Source organism: Neofelis nebulosa, chromosome 17 (genome assembly GCF_028018385.1).
Source record: "Neofelis nebulosa isolate mNeoNeb1 chromosome 17, mNeoNeb1.pri, whole genome shotgun sequence".
Taxonomy (NCBI): domain Eukaryota; kingdom Metazoa; phylum Chordata; class Mammalia; order Carnivora; family Felidae; genus Neofelis; species Neofelis nebulosa.
In genome coordinates this window covers 15,677,577-15,697,041 of record NC_080798.1, presented here as the reverse complement: position 1 = coordinate 15,697,041, position 19,465 = coordinate 15,677,577, and the positions used below count along the sequence as shown (strand labels likewise).

General features: G+C 50.2%; 1 protein-coding gene across 4 annotated transcripts in view; it reads left to right on the top strand.

Annotated features, from left to right (window-relative positions):
• The window catches only part of RYR1 (ryanodine receptor 1), a 117,521-nt gene that overhangs the window by 71,748 nt on the left and 26,308 nt on the right, over positions 1–19,465 (top strand). For 2 of the 4 annotated variants that reach the window (XM_058707772.1, XM_058707771.1), the window contains 15 exons: positions 137–233; positions 484–590; positions 2,447–2,498; positions 2,633–2,701; positions 4,108–4,207; positions 4,486–4,565; positions 4,659–4,735; positions 5,575–5,648; positions 6,314–6,331; positions 7,445–7,525; positions 12,094–12,182; positions 12,278–12,406; positions 12,503–12,607; positions 14,775–14,856; positions 18,095–18,282. In XM_058707772.1, coding sequence (XP_058563755.1) covers positions 137–233; positions 484–590; positions 2,447–2,498; positions 2,633–2,701; positions 4,108–4,207; positions 4,486–4,565; positions 4,659–4,735; positions 5,575–5,648; positions 6,314–6,331; positions 7,445–7,525; positions 12,094–12,182; positions 12,278–12,406; positions 12,503–12,607; positions 14,775–14,856; positions 18,095–18,282 — 1,348 coding nt within the window. The remainder of the gene's footprint in view (positions 1–136; positions 234–483; positions 591–2,446; positions 2,499–2,632; positions 2,702–4,107; positions 4,208–4,485; positions 4,566–4,658; positions 4,736–5,574; positions 5,649–6,313; positions 6,332–7,444; positions 7,526–12,093; positions 12,183–12,277; positions 12,407–12,502; positions 12,608–14,774; positions 14,857–18,094; positions 18,283–19,465) is intronic. The other 2 variants (XM_058707775.1, XM_058707773.1) reach the window with 1 other exon arrangement.

Here is a 19,465-nt window from a genome sequence, read left to right as displayed (position 1 = left end):
GAATGCCGACTCCATGGGGCGTTGGGGAATGGCTGGGAAGGTAGATGTGTGGAAGGACAGAGGAGGCGTGGAGCGGGGATGGTCTCAGTGATGCCACACACCTCCTCTCCTCCCCCCCCACCCCCCCACCCCGCAGGCACCGTGCATGTAACATGTTCCTGGAGAGCTACAAGGCCGCATGGATCCTGACCGAAGACCACAGTTTTGAAGACCGCATGATAGATGACCTTTCAGTGAGCTGGGGCCTGCCTGGGAGTATAGGGGCAGGGCTGGATAGGGCTGGGGGTCAAGGCTGCTGGCTGCACATTTCCGGGGGTCACCCTTCACCTTGAGGGGTATGGGGAGTGGCGGCCCCTGGCTTGGGTGCAGCATGTGGGGAAAGAGAGAAAATCCAGCCACAGCCGGGCTGTGTGTGTGTGGTGGTGGGGGGGGAACAAGTGGGGACTCTAGAACCCCCTTTCCCAAGCCCCACCCCTCCCCTAGAAAGCTGGGGAGCAGGAGGAGGAGGAGGAGGAGGTGGAAGAGAAGAAGCCTGACCCCCTGCACCAGCTGGTCCTGCACTTCAGCCGCACTGCCCTGACTGAAAAGAGGTGAGGACCACCCCCCCCCCCACCTCGGTCCTGGGGAAGGAATCTGCTTCCTCCCCGCCCCTAGCAACCACCCTGCTCCTCGAGGCAGATCCTGTGTGTCCTAGGGGAGCCCCACGGCCCATCCTTCAATGTCACTTTATGAGGACAGGCAGGGCCACCGTGGACCATTTTGCAGGCTGAGCACTTCACAAGGGCATCGCTTCTGAACAGTTCACATCCTAGGCAATATCAGTGTAGGCTTGTCTGGATGAAAGTGTCTTGGTCAGACAAAATCAGTAAGTTACGAGAAAGAAATCAGCACGTCATAACAAATTTCCCATAGATGGAAGAAAGGAGAAGAGGGCTTTTTCTGATGCACACAAAAGCTTTGTACAGGCTAATGACAGTCTTGGGACTAAAACAAGGGTGCCGCTGGGAACAGTAGTAACAGGCAACATTTATCAAGTGCTTATTATGTGTCCGGCCCCGTGCTGGGCCCCTGACGCATCTCCTCTCTCACTTAATCTTCGCACTACAAGACGAAGTGGAAGAGAAGAAGCCTGACCCCCTGCACCAGCTGGTTCTGCACTTCAGCTGCACTGCCCTGACTGAAAAGAGGCTCCTTTTTGTGGATAAGGAAATAGAGGCGTAGGGATTTATGTTTCACACATCCACGAAGTCAGGAGGGAGAAAGTCCAGGGCTGGGCAGCGGCACGATGGCAGATGGGGACCCGGGCTCTGTTCGGGCTTTCTGCCCTGCCATTCTGACCTTTTGTCTTGTGGTCATAAGATGGATCGCTGAACTTCCAGACACAACCACATGCCAGGCAGAAAGAAAGAGAAAGCCTTTTGTTCCCTCTGAGCAAAATCAAGATCTTTTTTATCCAAGAAAAGGCGCTCTCCTTGGTGGGCTTCTGTACATCTCTCATCTGCCAGCATTCTGACATCAGGCCACCACCAGCTACACGGGACACTGGGACACTGAGCGTCCTGTTTTCCATCCTTTGGAAAGCCATGACTCTGGAGTTATATTATCCAGGGTTGAATCGTGGTACAAGCTGTGTGGCTTGGCCAAGAAGGATCTTTGTGCATCTGTAAAATGAGGCCAGTAGTATCTACCTAATAGGATTATTGTGAGGATTAATTTGTTAATACATATATAAAGCACTTAGAACAGGGACTAACTTAGAGTAAATATTCAATGGGTGTTGGCCATTACTACTATTATTATTATTATTATTATTATTATTATTTTTGCTGAGGACACCCAAGAAGGTCATAGTGGGGGCGCCTGGGTGGCGCAGTCGGTTAAGCGTCCGACTTCAGCCAGGTCACGATCTCGCGGTCCGTGAGTTCGAGCCCCGCGTCAGGCTCTGGGCTGATGGCTCGGAGCCTGGAGCCTGTTTCCGATTCTGTGTCTCCCTCTCTCTCTGCCCCTCCCCCGTTCATGCTCTGTCTCTCTCTGTCCCAAAAATAAATTAAAAAACGTTGAAAAAAAAAAAAAGAAGGTCATAGTGGTCAAATGAACCAACAGGTGGCAAAATGGCCCTAGAAGCTCCAGGTGTCCATTACATCATTTTGGCAACCCCAGTGGAAAGGGAGCACATCTACCAATAGTTCCAGCAACACTCCCAGAACGAGTTCCAGTGGACCAGCATGAATCCCATAACCATCTCGTATCTATTTATTACGGTGGCCAAGCAGATCGAAAATACCAACTGGCTCATCCTCAGTCACATGCCCACTCTGGCCGTGGACAGTCTCTCCCACCCAAACCACACAGCCTGAGCATGGCTCTCCAAAGGAAAACCGGAAGCTGATATGAGATGGGGGTCCTCTCCACCAGGTCCTGACTCTCTCCTCCCTTACTTCCTCAGCAAACTGGACGAGGATTACCTGTATATGGCGTATGCCGACATCATGGCAAAGGTGAGGCCCTGCCCCCATCCCCCAGGCCAGGCTCCCTTCTCCCCAGCTGCAGTGCCTGTCCACTGACAGGGCTGGGGGTGAACTGGGGTGTCTGCCCTGTTCACCGCCATCCCTAACTGATGCCCCATCCCCAGAGCTGCCACTTGGAGGAGGGAGGGGAGAACGGTGAAGCCGAAGAAGAGGAAGTTGAGGTTTCCTTTGAGGTAGGTGGGATCAGGAGGTCCCTGAGAAAAGGGATAAGGGACCCTGCCTTCGGTCATCCCTCATTCATTCAGCCTGTGTTCACAGAGTAGTGCTCTGGGCCCAGCCCTGTGCTAGGTGATGTTGGGGACACGGCAATGACTCAGTTTACTGGCAAGACAGATACATCCAGCAGACAGCAACAATATTCATGGTGGTGATGAGGGAAGCTCCAGGCAGAGGGGTCAGGGTCGGGGAATCCAAAGAAGCTCAGGGAGACATGGGGGGGGGGGCGGGGGGAGTTTAGGGGACTGTGGAAGCCCAAGCAAGGTGCCTGACCCAAACCTGTGGGGGAAGGGTGTCAGGGAGGGCTTCTCGGAGGAGAGATGTCTGAGCAGGAGGATAAAAGGAGTGTGCCAGATGAAGAAAAGGAGAAAGGTGTTTCAGATAGGGGGAACAGCATGTGTAAAGGCCACGCAGTGAGAAAGAGCTGGTAACCACGCAGCTGACCCATCCATTCATCATTAAGGCAGTCAGTAAGCATTTCCCCGAGTTTCTTAACCGTTTTTCTGCCAGGGTCCCTTTTGGCATCTGGTGAAGCCTCTCTTAGAAGTATGTTTTTAAATGTATAAAATGAATTTATAGCAGAGGAAACAAGCATATTGAAAGAACCATCAAAAATTGTTTAAAAAATTGTAAGACAGTCATAACTGCCTTTAGGGTTAGGGTTAGGCATCCTTCAAATGACACGATTTCACAGTGGGGCCAGTAGCTACAGTAACTGATGAGTAATGAACATAAGCAGTGTTTTTAGATGGCTGCAAAAATAACGCGGCATGGAAACATCTGTGGTCCTTCCTGGTGACACAACCATGGGTTCTAATATTGCTATGATTTATAATGGAAGGAAATGCTCCGTTTCAGTCAGAGGGCGGTAAACATAAAAATATAATTTTTCCCCTGTTCAAGGCCCCTTTGGGGGTCCATGTGTGGGTCCAGGTTAAGGTTGCTCCGTGTCTGGCCCCGCACTGAGCACAAGAGACAAATCGTGGACTTCAGTCCCAGGGGATAGAGGGAGTTCACAATTAAAGAAATGAGGTGTGGGGACGCCTGGGTGGCTCAGTCGGTTAAGTGTCTGACTTCGGCTCAGGTCATGATCTCGCGGTTCTGTGAGTTCGAGCCCCACCTCGGGCTCTCTGCTGGCAGCTTGGAGCCTGCTCCAGATCCTCTGTCTCCCTCTCTCTGCCCTTCCCCAGCTTGCGCATGCACTCTCTCTCACATTTTAATAAATGTTTTAAAAATTAAAAAAGAAAGAAAGAAAGAAATGAGGTGTGGTTGGAGCAGGGAGGGTCAGGGTGAGGCTGTGAGGGGAAAAGGCTGGCTGGCGAGCCTGGACTCACTCGGTGCCGCGGGCCTGGCTCTGCCACAGGAGAAAGAGATGGAGAAGCAGAGGCTCCTGTACCAGCAGGCGCGGCTGCACAACCGGGGAGCCGCGGAGATGGTGCTCCAGATGATCAGCGCCTGCAAAGGTGCCCTCGTGCAGGCCCTCCTCCCGAGCACACGCATCCTGTCCCCACTCCCCGGGGACCTCGGGGCACCCTCGCCCACCCCGCATGCCTGTGCTTTGCACGCCAGCACTCACACATTCCACTTGCCTCGCGATGTCTCACCCGTCCCTCGCCCTGGCGTGCTGCTCCCCCGCTCCCACTTCTCCCACGTACCCTGGGATGGCTGTTTTCTGGGGGGTGGAGAACAGTGCTCTCAAACTGAGCGGACCTTCTTATGCCACCCTCCGTCCCCCCGGCAGGAGAGACGGGCGCCATGGTGTCCTCCACCCTGAAGCTGGGCATCTCCATCCTAAATGGAGGCAATGCTGATGTGCAACAGGTAACAGGAGAAGGGACTTGGGAAGAGGGCTAAGAGGGGTGGGAGGTTCCTGTGTGACTCCCAGCTCCTCCTCCCCCCCCACCCCTTCTGTAGAAAATGCTGGATTATCTGAAGGACAAGAAGGAAGTCGGCTTCTTCCAGAGTATCCAGGCGCTGATGCAAACATGCAGGTAGGGTCTAGGGGACATCTTTCAGTCACGCTCTTTGCGGTTGCTGTGCCCCCACTCGGTACCACCGCCAGCAACAGAGGCCCACTCAAACTAGCTCAGATACCAGGGAGCCGATCATCATAACAATAGCGAGAGGCTTTAAGAATGAACAGTTGGAGGGGCTCCTGGGTGGCTCAGTCGGTTAAGCATCCAACTTCAGCGTGGGTCGTGATCTTGGTTTCGTGACTCTTGGTTTCAGCTCAGGTCATGATCTCACGGTTGCTAGGTTCGAGGCCCGCATCCGGTTGACAGTGCAGAGCCTGCTGGGGATTCTTTCTCTCCCTCTCTCTCTGCCTCTCCCCTCCTCATGCTGTGTCTCTCTCCCAAAATAAATAAGTAAACTTCAAAAAAAAAAAAAAAAAAAAATGAACGAACAGCTGAAGCCCAAAGCTTGTGGAGAATTCAAGGGGCACTGAAGCAGCAGGGAACTGGGGCTCTCTCTGATGACCCCTATTAACTTGACTACTATCTCTGCCTTTGTTCTCTTCTGGCAACTGACTCCTCCCCTCCCCCACCAGCTTTGCTAATTGAGGGTTTCTGTTTCCTCCTGATTTCAACTTGTGCATATTTCATCCTGGCCCCACCTTACGTGTGAGCTGCGGCCACATGGCTTCTTCCAGTTCTGTTTCTGCTTCCTCTCGATGATTTCAGCTCATTCCTGGTTTACTGTGGCCCTCCACTCGCTAACGGCAGGGTGGGGTGGGGGTGGGGGTGGGGGCGTTGCAGGGCTCTGAAAGAGGGCAGAGGCCTCAGCCCATCTTCCCCATCTTTCCTTCCACCTCCCCCGCCCCCTCGCACAGCGTCCTGGATCTCAACGCCTTCGAGAGACAGAACAAGGCAGAGGGGCTGGGCATGGTGAACGAGGATGGAACTGGTGAGGCCCTCTCTTGGGCTTCCCTCTCCTGGGACATCCTCTTCCTTCGGGATCGCCCCCTCGCCCACATTGCCCAAAGCTCCCTTCCTCCAAGACTCCTCCGCTCCACAACCATCCCCAAGCTCCACCCCCACCCCCCACCTCCACCCCCACCTCCCGTGCAGTGGTCCCCAGGCCTGCCCCCACATTCCTCCCGGGTCTCCCTCCTCGGGGTCCCCACCCTTGGCCGTCCTTCTGTCCTGTGTTCTCTCACCCATCACCACACCGACCCCTGCCCTCCACGTGCCCCAAGTCTCCCACCCTGGTTGCTGTTCTCATTAATGTCCCTAATCCGGGTTAATCGAGTCTCCTCTTTGCCGTGTTGTGACGTGTCTAACTTTTCTGCCCTGATCCTCGCCTCCTGCCCCCACCCCCCTACTTGTACACCTGTTTTTCTCTTCCCTCTTCTTTCTCTCCCTCCGCTTTTACCCTCATTTCCTACTCTTCCTTGGTTCCATCTGTCTCCTTATCGGTCTGATTCTCTGTGGTTGTTCCTCTCTTCGTGTCGATGTCTTCTTCATCTCTGACTGTGTCACTGTTTTTCTGTGTTTGTCTCTGTCTCCTTCCTGTCTCTTTTTTTCCCTCTTTTTTCCTGCTTCCTCCTCCCATCCTGTTGGCTGCCCCAGTCATCAACCGCCAGAACGGTAATTCCCCCAGCCCATTCCCCTTGCTGTGCTGCTGCACCCCTCCCTTCTAACCCCCAACCGCCCCCCTCCACCTGGGGGCTGAGGATCTGGGACATCCAGGGAGGGAGGAACCCTTCAGCGATGCATCCCGCCGGCAGAAAGTCTTGAGATCAGGGGTCCAGAGACCAAGATTCGGGTCCCAGATTAGCCACTAACAATACCCGAGACTAAGAACAAGTCTCTTCCCTTCTATAAGCCTCAGTTTCCCCATGTGTAAAATAGAAGCTAGAGAAGATGGCAAAAATCCCTTTCCAGCTGGATGTTCTCAGACTTCCAGACCCAGATTCGCAGTCCCGGGGTGGGGTAATCCCCACTCCCACCTACCCCGCTCTCTGCGCCCGCGACCCCAGATTGGTCAAGTCTGTGGTTCCCATACGCCAACCGGATTGGTTGCCCCCAGCATCCACTCTGATTGGTGTGCGTGCCTCCTCTGCGCCTGCTCTGGTTGGCCCATCCCTGTCTAGCCTCCCTTTCTCTCTTCCCTCCTCTAGAGCCCACGGTGACTGGCTTCTTTCAGATGCCCATTCTGATTGGCCCATGTTTACACGCCTCCCGCCCCCCTCCCCTGCATCTCCTGGATTGGCTGATTTCAAGGCATCTGAGCCAATTGGCTGGCTTTGGATCCACTCCCTGCCCAATCCCCTCCTGCTCAGAGCCTTTGCGTGAAATTGACTCCAATCCCCTTAATCCATTAACTCCGCCCTCCGTGGCCCTGGATGGGGGCTGAGGGAGATACCAGCTGCCTGAACTTCTGCTGGGTAGGCAGACATTCCCAGACGGCACACAAGTGGTGACGTCAGAGGAACACAGATATTTAGAAAGACACTTGAGTCCCCAGCTTCATGACTCAGGACCCTTCAGGTCTTCATTTGCTGATGCCTCTGAAATCGGGACCCCCTGGTGTCATGGATGCCCGTGGCCCTCACAGTGTCTTTGAAGTGGCGGCTGCTCCTCCCTGCGCACCCGTTCTTTGTGCATGCATGTGCAGTGTGCAAGGGCCGTATGCATGTGTGCGCTCTCCCCTGACACATCTGACACTTTCTGGGCCCTGCCCCCCCCTCTTCCACCCAGGAGAGAAGGTCATGGCAGACGATGAGTTCACCCAAGATCTGTTCCGTTTTCTGCAATTGCTCTGCGAGGGGCACAATAATGGTGAGGAGGAGGGGCGGGTGGGAGAGTGGATGAAGAGGAGGCCAGGGTTTGGGGTCAGTCTAGAAGGGTTGCCTGAGTTAAACTCCAGACCCCTCCCTCCTTATCAGAGGTGGCCTCACCACTCGCCCTGGCCCCGATTGTCCTCCATCCTTTATTTTCAGCCATTATCAAGCCCTGCCCACCCACCTTCCTAAATCGCTCTTGAATTTCTGGAATCTAGCCCCTTTGCTACACTTTCACCTCTTCTAGCCAGTCCAAATTCCCCGAAAGAAATCTGCCCCCAAACCTACCTGCCCCCAGATCAGTTTGCCCAAATGAGCAATTAGCCACATGGCATTTTTCCACAGGCATTTTGCAGCAGCTGCCAGAGTTAAGTAGATGCAGTAGATTTCCATACTTTGGTTTTGTAAGGGGGGGGGGGGGGAATCACATGGCATTTAAAAATGAGTTTATTAGAATCACTTCTTAATTTCACTTCTAAAATACTCTGCCAGGTGGAAGGCCTTACAGATCCTTTCCTAACTTAAACTAGAGTTTCCCCAACTTTTTTTCTGGTTCAGGCGGTTTAACCAGATCAAGGCTGACACAGCAAGGTAGTGAAACATACATAGCTCACAGCCTTAAAGGGACCATCAAACTTCTGTACAGCAAACTTTCTACCCAATGCCATTTCCTATAACAAATATGCAAGTCTCAGGGTTGTGGTTGTGATACTTAGCAGGTAATTGTGAAACCACAGACTGCCCAGAAACTAAGCTTCATGACAAGAATGGAAGTAATCATAAATCTAACTTCCATAGAACCTGCATCCCATTTGCTAATGTTGGTGAAGGTAACTCATATGTAAATTTCTTTAATCCACACTCTTCTCTGTTCAAAGGATAAAGCAGGATCCATTGCTCTGCATTCTCAAAAGCTCTTATGTCCACAGCCAGTTTTTCTTCAAGGTTCATGAAATACCTTTGTGCCATGTGACTAGGACTTTGTTTAATTGTAACTAAGGTGGAATCAGTCTTTGGGGTTTAAAATGAATTTTATTCCCTGGATCTATGATTATTTGGAAACGAGAAGGTGCTAAAGGGGGGAATTCCTCTCTCCTACCAAATTTACAAGCCAGTCCTCTGCATAAATTCGTGGATCCATTAACCAGCCCAATCAAATAAACATTTGAAATACCTTTCAAATCTCAGGTGCCTGGCATGTCTTGAGTATTTGGTGCCATTCGAAGTAGACAACAGGTTTTTCTCTTGTACATGTCTGAGACTATGTTCTTGGTTGGCAGCTTTTTATGGGAGAGGGGAGCTGTATATGTAAACATTTAGGCATATAGCCCAGTTGAAATTAACACAAAGGAGTTAGAAAACATATACATTTGCTTCTAAAATATTGAATATTTGAGCATAATCTTCATCTACAGTGTGAAACCAGGCAAAATGGTTTATGAAATAGAAGTGATTATGATACAGCAATTATGAAATAGATGTCAGATGGACAGTAAAACTTTGGGGGGAAAAAAAACCTTTCAAGGGCTGGTAAAGCCATCCTGTGCAACATGACATTGCCATGAACGTGCAAAGGACTTAGCTGAAGTTTGTTTTCATTGCCTTCACAATTTGATGAATTGATCATTTGGCAAATGGGTCTACAGAGGTGGTTCTCAAACTTAAGAGGGCCTCAGAATCACCTTGAGGCCTTGTTAAAATACAGATTTGAGGGCTCCGCCCCAGATTTTCTGATTTAGTAGTTCTGGGATAGAGTCCAGTAATTCTTGTCTCTGACAAGTTCCCAGGAGATGCTGAGGCTACCGGTCTGGGACCCACACTTTGAGAATCACTGCTCCAAAGTGCAGCTGTTAACCTCAGCACTCTTTAAGGCTCTTTAAGAACAGCTAATGTTTATTGAGCCCTCGTACCAGATGGCTATCCTAATTTTTTTTTAATTTGGAAAAAGCATTTATTTATTTATTTTGAAAGAGAGAGAGGGGTGCCTGTGTGGCTCATTCGGTAAAGCGTCCAACTTCAGCTCAGGTCATGATCTCGCGGTTTGTGAGTTCCAGCCCCATGTCGGGCTCTGTGCTGACAACTCAGAGCCTGGAACCTGCTTCCGATTCTGTCCCTCTCTCGCTCTGCCCCAACCCCACTCCTGCTCTTTCTCTCTCTCTCTCTTTCAAGAATAAATAAAACATTAAAAATTCTTAGAGAGCGCAGTGTAAGTGGGGGAGAGAAAGAGAGAGAGAGAGAGAGAGAGAGAGAGAGAGAGAGAGAGAGAGAGAGAGAGAGAGAAGGGGAGAATCCCAAGCAGGCTCCGTGCTGTCAGCACAAAACCTGATGCGGGACTCCATCTCACAAACGGTGAGATCATGACCTGAGCCAAAATCAAGAGTCAGACACTTAATTGACTGAGCCACCCAGGCACCACTGTCCTAAGTTTTTTATGTACGCCAAAGCATTAAAAATTCACAAGAGCTCCATAAAGTAGGGTGTGCTGTAACCACCATGTTACATATGGGGGAACTGAGGCACAGTCTGTGCCACACATAGGGATTCAATAACTTGCCTGAGGTCACACAGCTGGGAATTCATACAGCCCACTCCTACTTACCTTTCCTGCCTCAGTTGAGGTCCCTTCCCCCAGGGAGCCTTCCTTGATTACGTCGTCGTCAGCTGAGTTAGGCATCTCCTCTGGGCGACTGCAGCCGCCTAGGTTCCCCACCTCACAACCCTGATCATTCTGCTCGGTATTCCCCACCACCACCACCCCTACGACCCATGAACCCATGTTTATAATTATTATTATTACTAACTTCTCAACTGCACACCAAAATAGAGAGAATGGTCTAATAAATGGTACCCATCACTCAGCTGTAGCAGTTATCAGCTTTTTGCCATAGAAGAATGTTTTTCAAATAGTGGCAACCAATGCACCAGAGGATCGTGAATCCGTGTATTTCAGAGGCTCTCATCTGAATTCCACGCTGATATGCCTGGGGAGCATATTTTTAAAATACACTAAAGCCCAGTGTTCATTCACCCTCAGAGATTGCAATTTAATTGGTCTAGGGTTGGGGCTTGAGCAGGGGGACTTTGAAAAGCCTCCGGGTGATTCTAACATGCAGCCAAGGTTGAGAGATTGAGGACTACGAATGTAGTGAGTTAAGATAATTTTTTTAAATATAATTTATTGGCAAGTTGGCTAACATACAGTGTATACAGTGTGCTCTTGGTTTGGGGGGGGGGTAGATTCCCATGATTCATCGCTTACATACAACACCCTGTGCTCATCCCAAGAAGTGCCCTCCTCAATGCCCATCACCCATTTTCCCTTCTCCCTCACCCTCCACCATCAACCTTCAGTTTGTTCTCTGTATTTAAGAGTCTCTTATGGTTTGCCTCCCTCTCTGTTTGAAACTATTTTTTCCCCTTCTTGAGATCAGAATTCTTTTGTAGGTAACTAGACTAGCACAGGACAGAAAATACCAGAATACATAGCACATGTGTGAGTATGTGAAACTTCTGTTTTGGGTATATGTGGATATAATTTCAGTTTAAACACATGTACTGGGTTTTAATGTAAAATGGTTCCCCTACTGTAAGCTGCAGTCAGAAAAGATTGAAAAATTACTACACAAGAATATAAACTTCACAAGGACAGGGACTTTTTCTTTTACTGCTGTATTACCAGGGCCCAGAACAGTGCCTGGCACATCATAAATGCTCGATAAACTTGTAGTACCGAAGAATAAGTGGCCAATCTCCATCTCACATTAGCAGATAGTATGTGCTCAATAAATAGATATTGAGGGGAGCCTGGGTGGCTCAGTCGGTTGAGCATCCGACTTCGGCTCAGGTCATGATCTCGTGGTCCGTGAGTTCGAGCCCCACATCGGGCTCTGTGCTGACAGCTCAGAGCCTGGAGCCTGCTTCCGATTCTGTGTCTCCTGCTCTCTGCCCCTCCCCCACTCATGCTCTCTCTCTCTCTCTCTCTCTCTCTCTCTCTCTCTCTCTCTCTCTCTCTGTGTCAAAAATAAATAAACGTTAAAAATAAATAAATAAATAGATAGATATTGAACAAATATACAAAAGAAATGGCAGATATTTATCTCTTCTGGCTTTGGCTAGGTGCTCAGTAAATATTTGTTGGATAAATGAATGAATAAATAACCAATCTTCCATCTCCCCCATCACATAGTAGGTGTTCGATAAACATTTTTGGAAACAAACGGAAGACTGAATCTCCATTTCCCCCTGCTATACTGTGGGTGCACAAGAAAGGTGTTTGCGCGGGGGGGAGGGGGGGAATGAATGAATAAATGGCCCTCCACCATATCTGGCATGTAGTTGGCCCTCAATAGTTATTTACATAAATGAAAAAATGATCCTCATCTTCCTCTGACACACAGTAGGTACTTGATAAAGATTTATTAAATAAACTAACGAGAACAATTATATGCCTCTGGCATACAAGAGGCACTCAATAAACCTACTGCATAAATGAATAAACGACCCACTGTCCACCTCCCCTAGCACACGGCAGACTCTCAATGAACGAATGGCTTTTCATCTCCCCAGATTTCCAAAATTACCTACGGACACAGACAGGGAACACGACCACCATTAACATCATCATCTGCACGGTGGACTACCTCCTGCGGCTGCAGGTGAGGCTGTGAGGCCGTCCAGGTGTGACCCGGGTGGGGGGTTGTGGGGCCCCGGTTGGCCCCAGCACCCCTTCACACCCCGTCGGTCCCCCCAGGAGTCCATCAGCGACTTCTACTGGTACTACTCCGGCAAGGATGTCATTGAGGAGCAGGGCAAGAGGAACTTTTCCAAGGCCATGTCGGTCGCTAAACAGGTGTTCAACAGCCTCACCGAGTACATCCAGGTAGGACCCGCCCTCTGGGGCGGAGCGAGGCACCCCCACCCCCTCTCCCCGCACCCTGCGCCCTGCTTGGCGCTCACTGCAGCCCTCTGCCCCCAGGGCCCCTGCACCGGGAACCAGCAGAGCCTGGCGCACAGTCGCCTCTGGGACGCCGTGGTGGGATTCCTGCACGTGTTTGCCCACATGATGATGAAGCTCGCTCAGGTTCGAGACCCTCTGTTGTTCTTCCTGCAGCTGTTCTCGGGCATCCCCGAAGCGGCTCACTTCCAAGTCAGTTTCTCACCCAAGTCCCCCTGGCATGCTCCAGAAGAGTTCCCTAGGGGTGGCCAAATCCATCTTCCTTCTGGATTGGCTCTCTGCATGACCCCGCCTCCTCCTCTGCCACCACCAATCGGCTGGCTTCCCATGCACACTTCCATTGGTTTGACGTTTGGGCCCCGCCCCCTTGGGCCCGGAGTTCCTCTATGATTGGTTGGTGTTCTTTTCTCTGGGGTGAGGTCCTCTCAGACTCCGACCTCCCTGGGGATGGAAAGGGGGGTGTCTTTCTAGAACAGGGACTGGGGCTGAAGGAGTGTTTCGCTTCTTTATTCTGCCTGCGGCAGATGACGCCCATCTCGGGCACCCATGATGTAAGGTCCCTGTCGAGTCCTTCTCCCATTTCTAGAATCCTGTGTACCCTTCCCCTATCACCCCTGCCCCTTTGCAGTCTGGTCAGTGCCTCATGCTCTGCTTCTGTCTGGGAAACATATTCGAGGCTGTACCGTCCGCACCCTGAACGGCATAAATGTAACAGTGTTCCAGCAGATGGCAGTACTCTGTACGCCGTATTCTAATTTCCCCGCAGGAAGCGTCTTGAGGAAGGGGAGCCTTTTTCTAGTTACTCAAAGGTGCCACGGGGGCTGGCAGAAATCCTGTCTGCTGTCACCTGACTTTTTGAAAGGAGCTGAACTTGGAAGGCAATTCCTTAGTTTCAGTGCGGTCGAAGTTGTGTTATTGGTGTCATCTTCAAAGTCTAGCGAGTACTGGTATTTTAGTCTAGAATTCCAAACCCTGCAGTGCTAATGCATTAGCCAAGGACCAGGGCTAGGTTGCATGGGCTGGGAATCCAATGCAAAGTGATGGCCTAAGCGGGGTGGGGGTGTGGGAGGGATTTGTCAGTTCACACCAGAGATCCAGGGCCTAGAGTGATGTCAGCTGAACTATCTGCCTTCTCTGGCTTCATTCTCAAGCAGGCTCTTCCCCGGACTGAAAAAAGTGGTGCCCCAGGCTTCTATGCACCCCCCTCCCCCCAACAGCTCCAGGGGGAAGATAATCCCTCTTTTGTCGGAGCTCCCACTTGGGATTCTCTGTTTGGACCGTTGGGTCACGTGCTCATCCCAGAACCAATCACCGTGGCCAGGGGAGGGCTCTGATTGGCCAGATCTGGGCACATACCCACCTTTGAAACCAGCAAAGTGGGGTTAGCCCCACTTGCTCTGAGACTGGGATTGTTTCCGGAAGCAGGGCGCTGCCTCGTGCATCACCGGCAGGCGCACACCACGGGCACCCACAGAGTTGGATTTTGAGATTCCGGAATGTTGGGAGTTCAGAGTCAGAATGCCGAGCTTTGGAACTGTGTTAGAATTAGAACTCTAGAAGGAGCGTTCGGGTAGAGGAGCCTTACGTACCCTTTATCCAGCATCCTTCCCCCTTCTCCATTGCATTAGGTAGAACCAGATGAAATGACCACTCGGTGGGTCAAAAATGCTCGCATATTAGCAGTTTTATGTAGCTCGACAGAATACCTGTGGGGACCATGAGGCAGAACTCTGACCATGTAGGAAGTTTCTGTAGGCACTACATGAGGCACTGTGACTGGGGAGGCAATGTGCCCCCACATTCTTCCCAAATTGTTCACCGAAAGGCATGTGGCTGAGTCCTCCAGCCTTTTTCCTGAGCCCAGAGTCTCGCTTTTTCCATCACATAGTCACTCAACAAACATGGATCAAGCAGCCACCATAAGCCAGGCACAGTGCTGAGCTCTCACCCCTTCCCAGCTGTGTCTCCCTACCCAGTACGTGCCCCTCTCTGTCTCTCTCAGCTCCAAGCTTCTCTCCCAGCCCTCCTTGTCCGCCAGCTCTTGCCCCCACATAGCACCCGTTGGGCCTGCTTACCCCCCAAAGTGCCAACCCCACCCCCACAATCTTGTCTCTCTGCCCCTTCCCCTGCTTCCGAGGAAAATGTGTGGAGTCGGGTCCCCTCGGAGGTAAGAGGGGGAGAAAAAGGGGTCTTAGGCCCCGTGGGGTGGGTCAGGAGGGGCGGAAGCAGCTGGAGGTGGGGAGGCGTCTCTGCAGAGACCAGTTATCCCATGGTTGGGGTGTGGGGTCTCTAGGACTCGAGCCAGATCGAGCTGCTGAAGGAGCTGCTGGACCTACAGAAGGACATGGTGGTGATGTTGCTGTCACTACTAGAAGGTAAGTGCCCAGCGGGTGTGGGTAAGAGGAGGGTACAAAGGTACAGACAAGCAGGGAATGGCCCTCGGAGACCCAGGAGACCCTAACCTTCAACTTCATCCCACATTGTGTCAGGGTCAATGGGTTGATGAAGGAGTCACAGTACCAAACTCAGTAAACCCTTACTGAGCACTTATTATATGCCAACTGTACACACGTTAGTTTTGTGAATTCCCGGGGAAATCTTAATAAGGTGGGTGGCCTGGACACTCTTTAAAATGTATGTACCTGGGGCGCCTGGGTGGCTCAGTCGGTTAAGCGGCCGACTTCGGCTCAGGTCACGATCTCGCGGTCTGTGAGTTCGAGCCCCGCGTCGGGCTCTGGGCTGACAGCTCAGAGCCTGGAGCCTGTTTCAGATTCTGTGTCTCCCTCTCTCTGACCCTCCCCCATTCATGCTCTGTCTCTCTCTGTCTCAAAAATAAATAAACATTAAAAAAAATGTATGTACCTAATAGTTATCTATGTTCATTTGTTAAATGTGTCACTTAGCTTTTGCTGCCTCAGGAATGTCCTCAAAACTTAGTGACTTAAAACGACCTTTATTTACTGCTAATGAATAAGACATTTTAACTAGTAGACAAAGACTTTTCTACAGAGATTCACAGTGTCCTCATTCCTTTCCATGGTTGCATAATACTCCATTGTGTGAGTGAACGATGATTCATTTAGCCACACCCCAGTCAGCGGACATTCAAATTAAAAAAATGTTTTGCTATTACAAAAAATGTTGCAATGGATAATCCTCCTACAATCTTTCAATGTTTTTGATGTGTAGTCATTAGCTTTTAAAAATTAGAAGGTTCCTGGGGTGCCTGGGTGGCTCAGTCGGTTAAGCATCCGACTTCGGCTCAGGTCATGATCTCACGGCTTGTGGGTTCGAGCCCTGCACTGAGCCCTGTGCTGACAACTCAGAGCCTGGAACCTGCTTCCGATTCTGTTTCCAGCTCTCTCTGCTCCCCTCCCCTGCTCACTCTCTTTCTCTCTCTCTCTCTCTCTCTCTCTCTCTCTCTCTCTCTCTCTCTTTCTCTCTCTCTGTCAAATATAAATAAGCATTTTTAAAAAAAAAATTTAATGTTTATTTATTTTTGAGACAGAGAGAGACAGAGCATGAGCGGGGGAGGGGCAGAGAGAGAGGGAGACACAGAATCCAAAGCAGGCTCCAGGCTCCGAGCTGTTAGCACAGAGCCCGATGTGGGGCTTGAACTCACAAACCTGAGCTCATGACCTGAGCTGAAGTCAGACGTAAATAAGCATTTTTTAAATTTTATTTTTTATTTTTTAAAATTTACATCCAAATTAGTTAGCATATAGTGCAGCAATGATTTCAGGAGTAGATTCCTTAATGCCCCTTACCCATTTAGCCCATCCCCCCTCCCACAACCTCTCCAGCAACCCTCAGTTTGTTCTTCATATTTATGAGTCTCTTATGTTTTGTCCCCCTCCCTGTTTTTATATTATTTTTGTTTCCCTTCCCTTATGTTCATCTGTTCTGTCTCTTAAAGTCTTCATATGAGTGAAGTCATATGATTTTTGTCTTTCTCTGACTAATTTCACTTAGCATAATACCCTCCAATTCCATCCATGTAGTTGCAAATGGCAAGATTTCATTCTTTTTGATTGCTGAGTATTATTCCATTGTATATACATACCACATCTTTATCCACTCATCCATTAATGGAAATTTGGGCTCTTTCCATACTTTGGCTACTGTCGATAGTGCTGCTATAAACATGGGGGTGCATGTGTCCCTTCGAAACAGCACACCTGTATCCCGTGGATAAATGCCTAGTAGTGCAATTACTGGGTCGTAGGGTAGTTCTATTTTTCGCTTTTGAGGAACCTCCATACTGTTTTCCAGAGTGGCTGCACCAGCTTGCAATCCCAAATAAGCATTTTTTAAAAATCAGAAGGTTCCATAAAAAAAAATAAAGCAGGGAAGGAGTGCCTGGCTGGCTCAGTGGAAAGAGCATGCGACTCGATCTTGGAGTCATGAGTTCAAGCCCCATGTTGGGTGTAGAGATTAAATAAATAAACAAATAAACGTTTAAAAATAAATAAAAATCAGAAGGTTCCCTTTAAACATCAGATTCCCAGCTTTTCATGAAAATTGGAAAGATTTGGTGACCCTTCCCCCCACCCACCCTGTCCACATTCTCGCATGGCAAAAAATCAGCTGCACCGGCTTAAATAAGTAAAGTATATCAATGTCAAATCTAATTTTGATGACTGCACTATGATTATATTAGAGAGTGTTCTTGTCTTTTAAGGCATATACACTGAAATGTTCAGGATGAAAACACCATGTCTGCAGCTTACTGTGGAATGGCCCCAGGGGAAAAATAGAGGGGGGAGTAGGGGAAGGGGAAGAGAAGGGAGAGAGGGAGACAGGAATTAGGAAGCAAATGTGGCAAAATGTAAACAGTCAGTGAATCTGGAATAGGAGGGTCCCCTCGCACTGTTGCAACTTTCACGTAATTGGAAGCCATGTTAAGATTGAAAGGTACAGGGGCGCCTGGCTGGCTCCATCCATGGAGCATGCAACTCTGATCTCTGGGCTGTGAGTTCGAGCCCCAGGCCGGGTGTAGAGATGACTTAAAAATAAAAATTTTTAAATCTAAATAAATAAATAAAATGGAAAAGTACAAAAAGAAGCTGAAGCCAGTTTGCTTCAGGGGTGGGATCCGTTTACCAGAGTCTCCACTTCTCCCTGCCCTCTTAACTTTGGCCTACCTTGCTCATCTACGGATCTGCTTGACCTCAGAGGACAAGTGGAAGGCTTAGGCGTGTGAGCTCTGAGGTCATGCAGCTCTGGGTTCAAGTCCTCCTCACCCCCTCGTTGGCGATGTAACCCTGGGCGTGTGACTTTCTCTGGGTCTATTTCCTCATCTGGAAACACGGATAGTAACACACTTCCCCTGCACTTGGCGTGGCATCTGGGACCTGCTGTTAGCTTATGCCACGGTCAGTTTTATTGAGGACTCCCCCACCTATCAGGGAGGGGACCGGCCAGGTTCACACATGATGCTGATGCAGATCAGGAAATGAGCTGTGCCCTCTGAGGCGAGGCTTGGGAGCTGGCCAGGGAAGCTTCCACCAGCATAGGGGATCCTGGTGGCTCCTGAGCTGGAGAAGGAGCTCAGCCCAGGGGGGCTCCAGAGAGGAGGTTCCACCAGCCACACTGACCAGGGCCTGCCCACAGGGAACGTGGTGAATGGCATGATTGCCCGGCAGATGGTGGACATGCTTGTGGAGTCCTCATCCAACGTGGAGATGATCCTCAAGTTCTTCGACATGTTCCTGAAACTCAAGGACATCGTGGGCTCTGAGGCCTTCCAGGACTACGTCACCGATCCCCGTGGCCTCATCTCCAAGAAGGACTTCCAGAAGGTGGGTGCTGGAAGGCGGGTGGGTTGGGGGCACCAAGTGGCAGCCATGCCCCACCTGGCTGCCTGCCTCGGGCAAGAGACTTCTCTGTGAGCCTCAGTTTCGTTAGCTGTCAAGCGGGGATAACACCGTCTTTCGGGTTGTTTTGAAGATGAAATGCATTAACACAAATGAGAACCTTTATTTCTGCTATCGTTACAGTCATCATATCGTAATCATTATAGGTAACAGTTATTCAGTTGAGAAACGCTTGCTGCATTTCTCCTGATGCCGGGCCCTCTTCCGGGGCCGAGACAGACACAGCCCTGCCTTCACGGGGCTTGTAGTCTAATGGGGGAGGCAGTCACCCATGACCATTACAGGTCAGGTAATGAGGCTCTTGGGAGGGAAGTGCAGGAACCAGCTTCATCCAGGAGCCCACTCACCTGCCCTGTCAGTCCTCCCAACCCAGCGCTGCCTTCTCTCCCTACGGAACCCCAGGTAAGTTACTCGTCTGCTCTGAGCCTCAGTTTCCTCCTCTGTGAAACGGGACTAGGATAACAACACATCTCACAGGACTGCTGTGAGGCGGACGGTGTGTGGACAGTGCCTGGAACACGGGAGCCCTGAAGACATATTACCTACCGTTACTCCTGCCCGATCTCTTCCCTCACCATCGTGTTAAGTTTTTTTTCTTCTGAAAGAACTTCTGGCCTGTAGAAAAGCTGCAGGAACACTACATAGAATTTCTGATTACCTTTTCACCCAGATTACCCAAACGCTCACTTGTTACCACGTTTGCTCTCTCGTGATTCCCCTTTTCTTCTAAATACTTGAGCGTGTATCTCCTGAGAGCAAGTGCATTCTCTTACACAACCACAGAACAATTAGGCAAATCAAGAAATTAGCATCGAGGGGCACCTGGGTGACTCATTTAGTTAAGTATCCGACTCTTGATTTCGGCTCAGGTCATGATCTCACAGTTTGTGAGTTTGGGCCCTGCATCGGGCTCTGCGCTGACAGGGAGGAGCCTGCTTGGAATTCTCTCTCTCTCTCTCTCTCTCTCTCTCTCTCTCTCTGCCCTTCCCCGCTCTCTCTCTCTCTCAAAATAAGTAAACATTAAAACAAGGAAATTAGCATCGATATGATGCTGCTATCTACACACCTTAGTTCAGTTTTCACTCGGTGAAGAAATTATTCTCCCTGC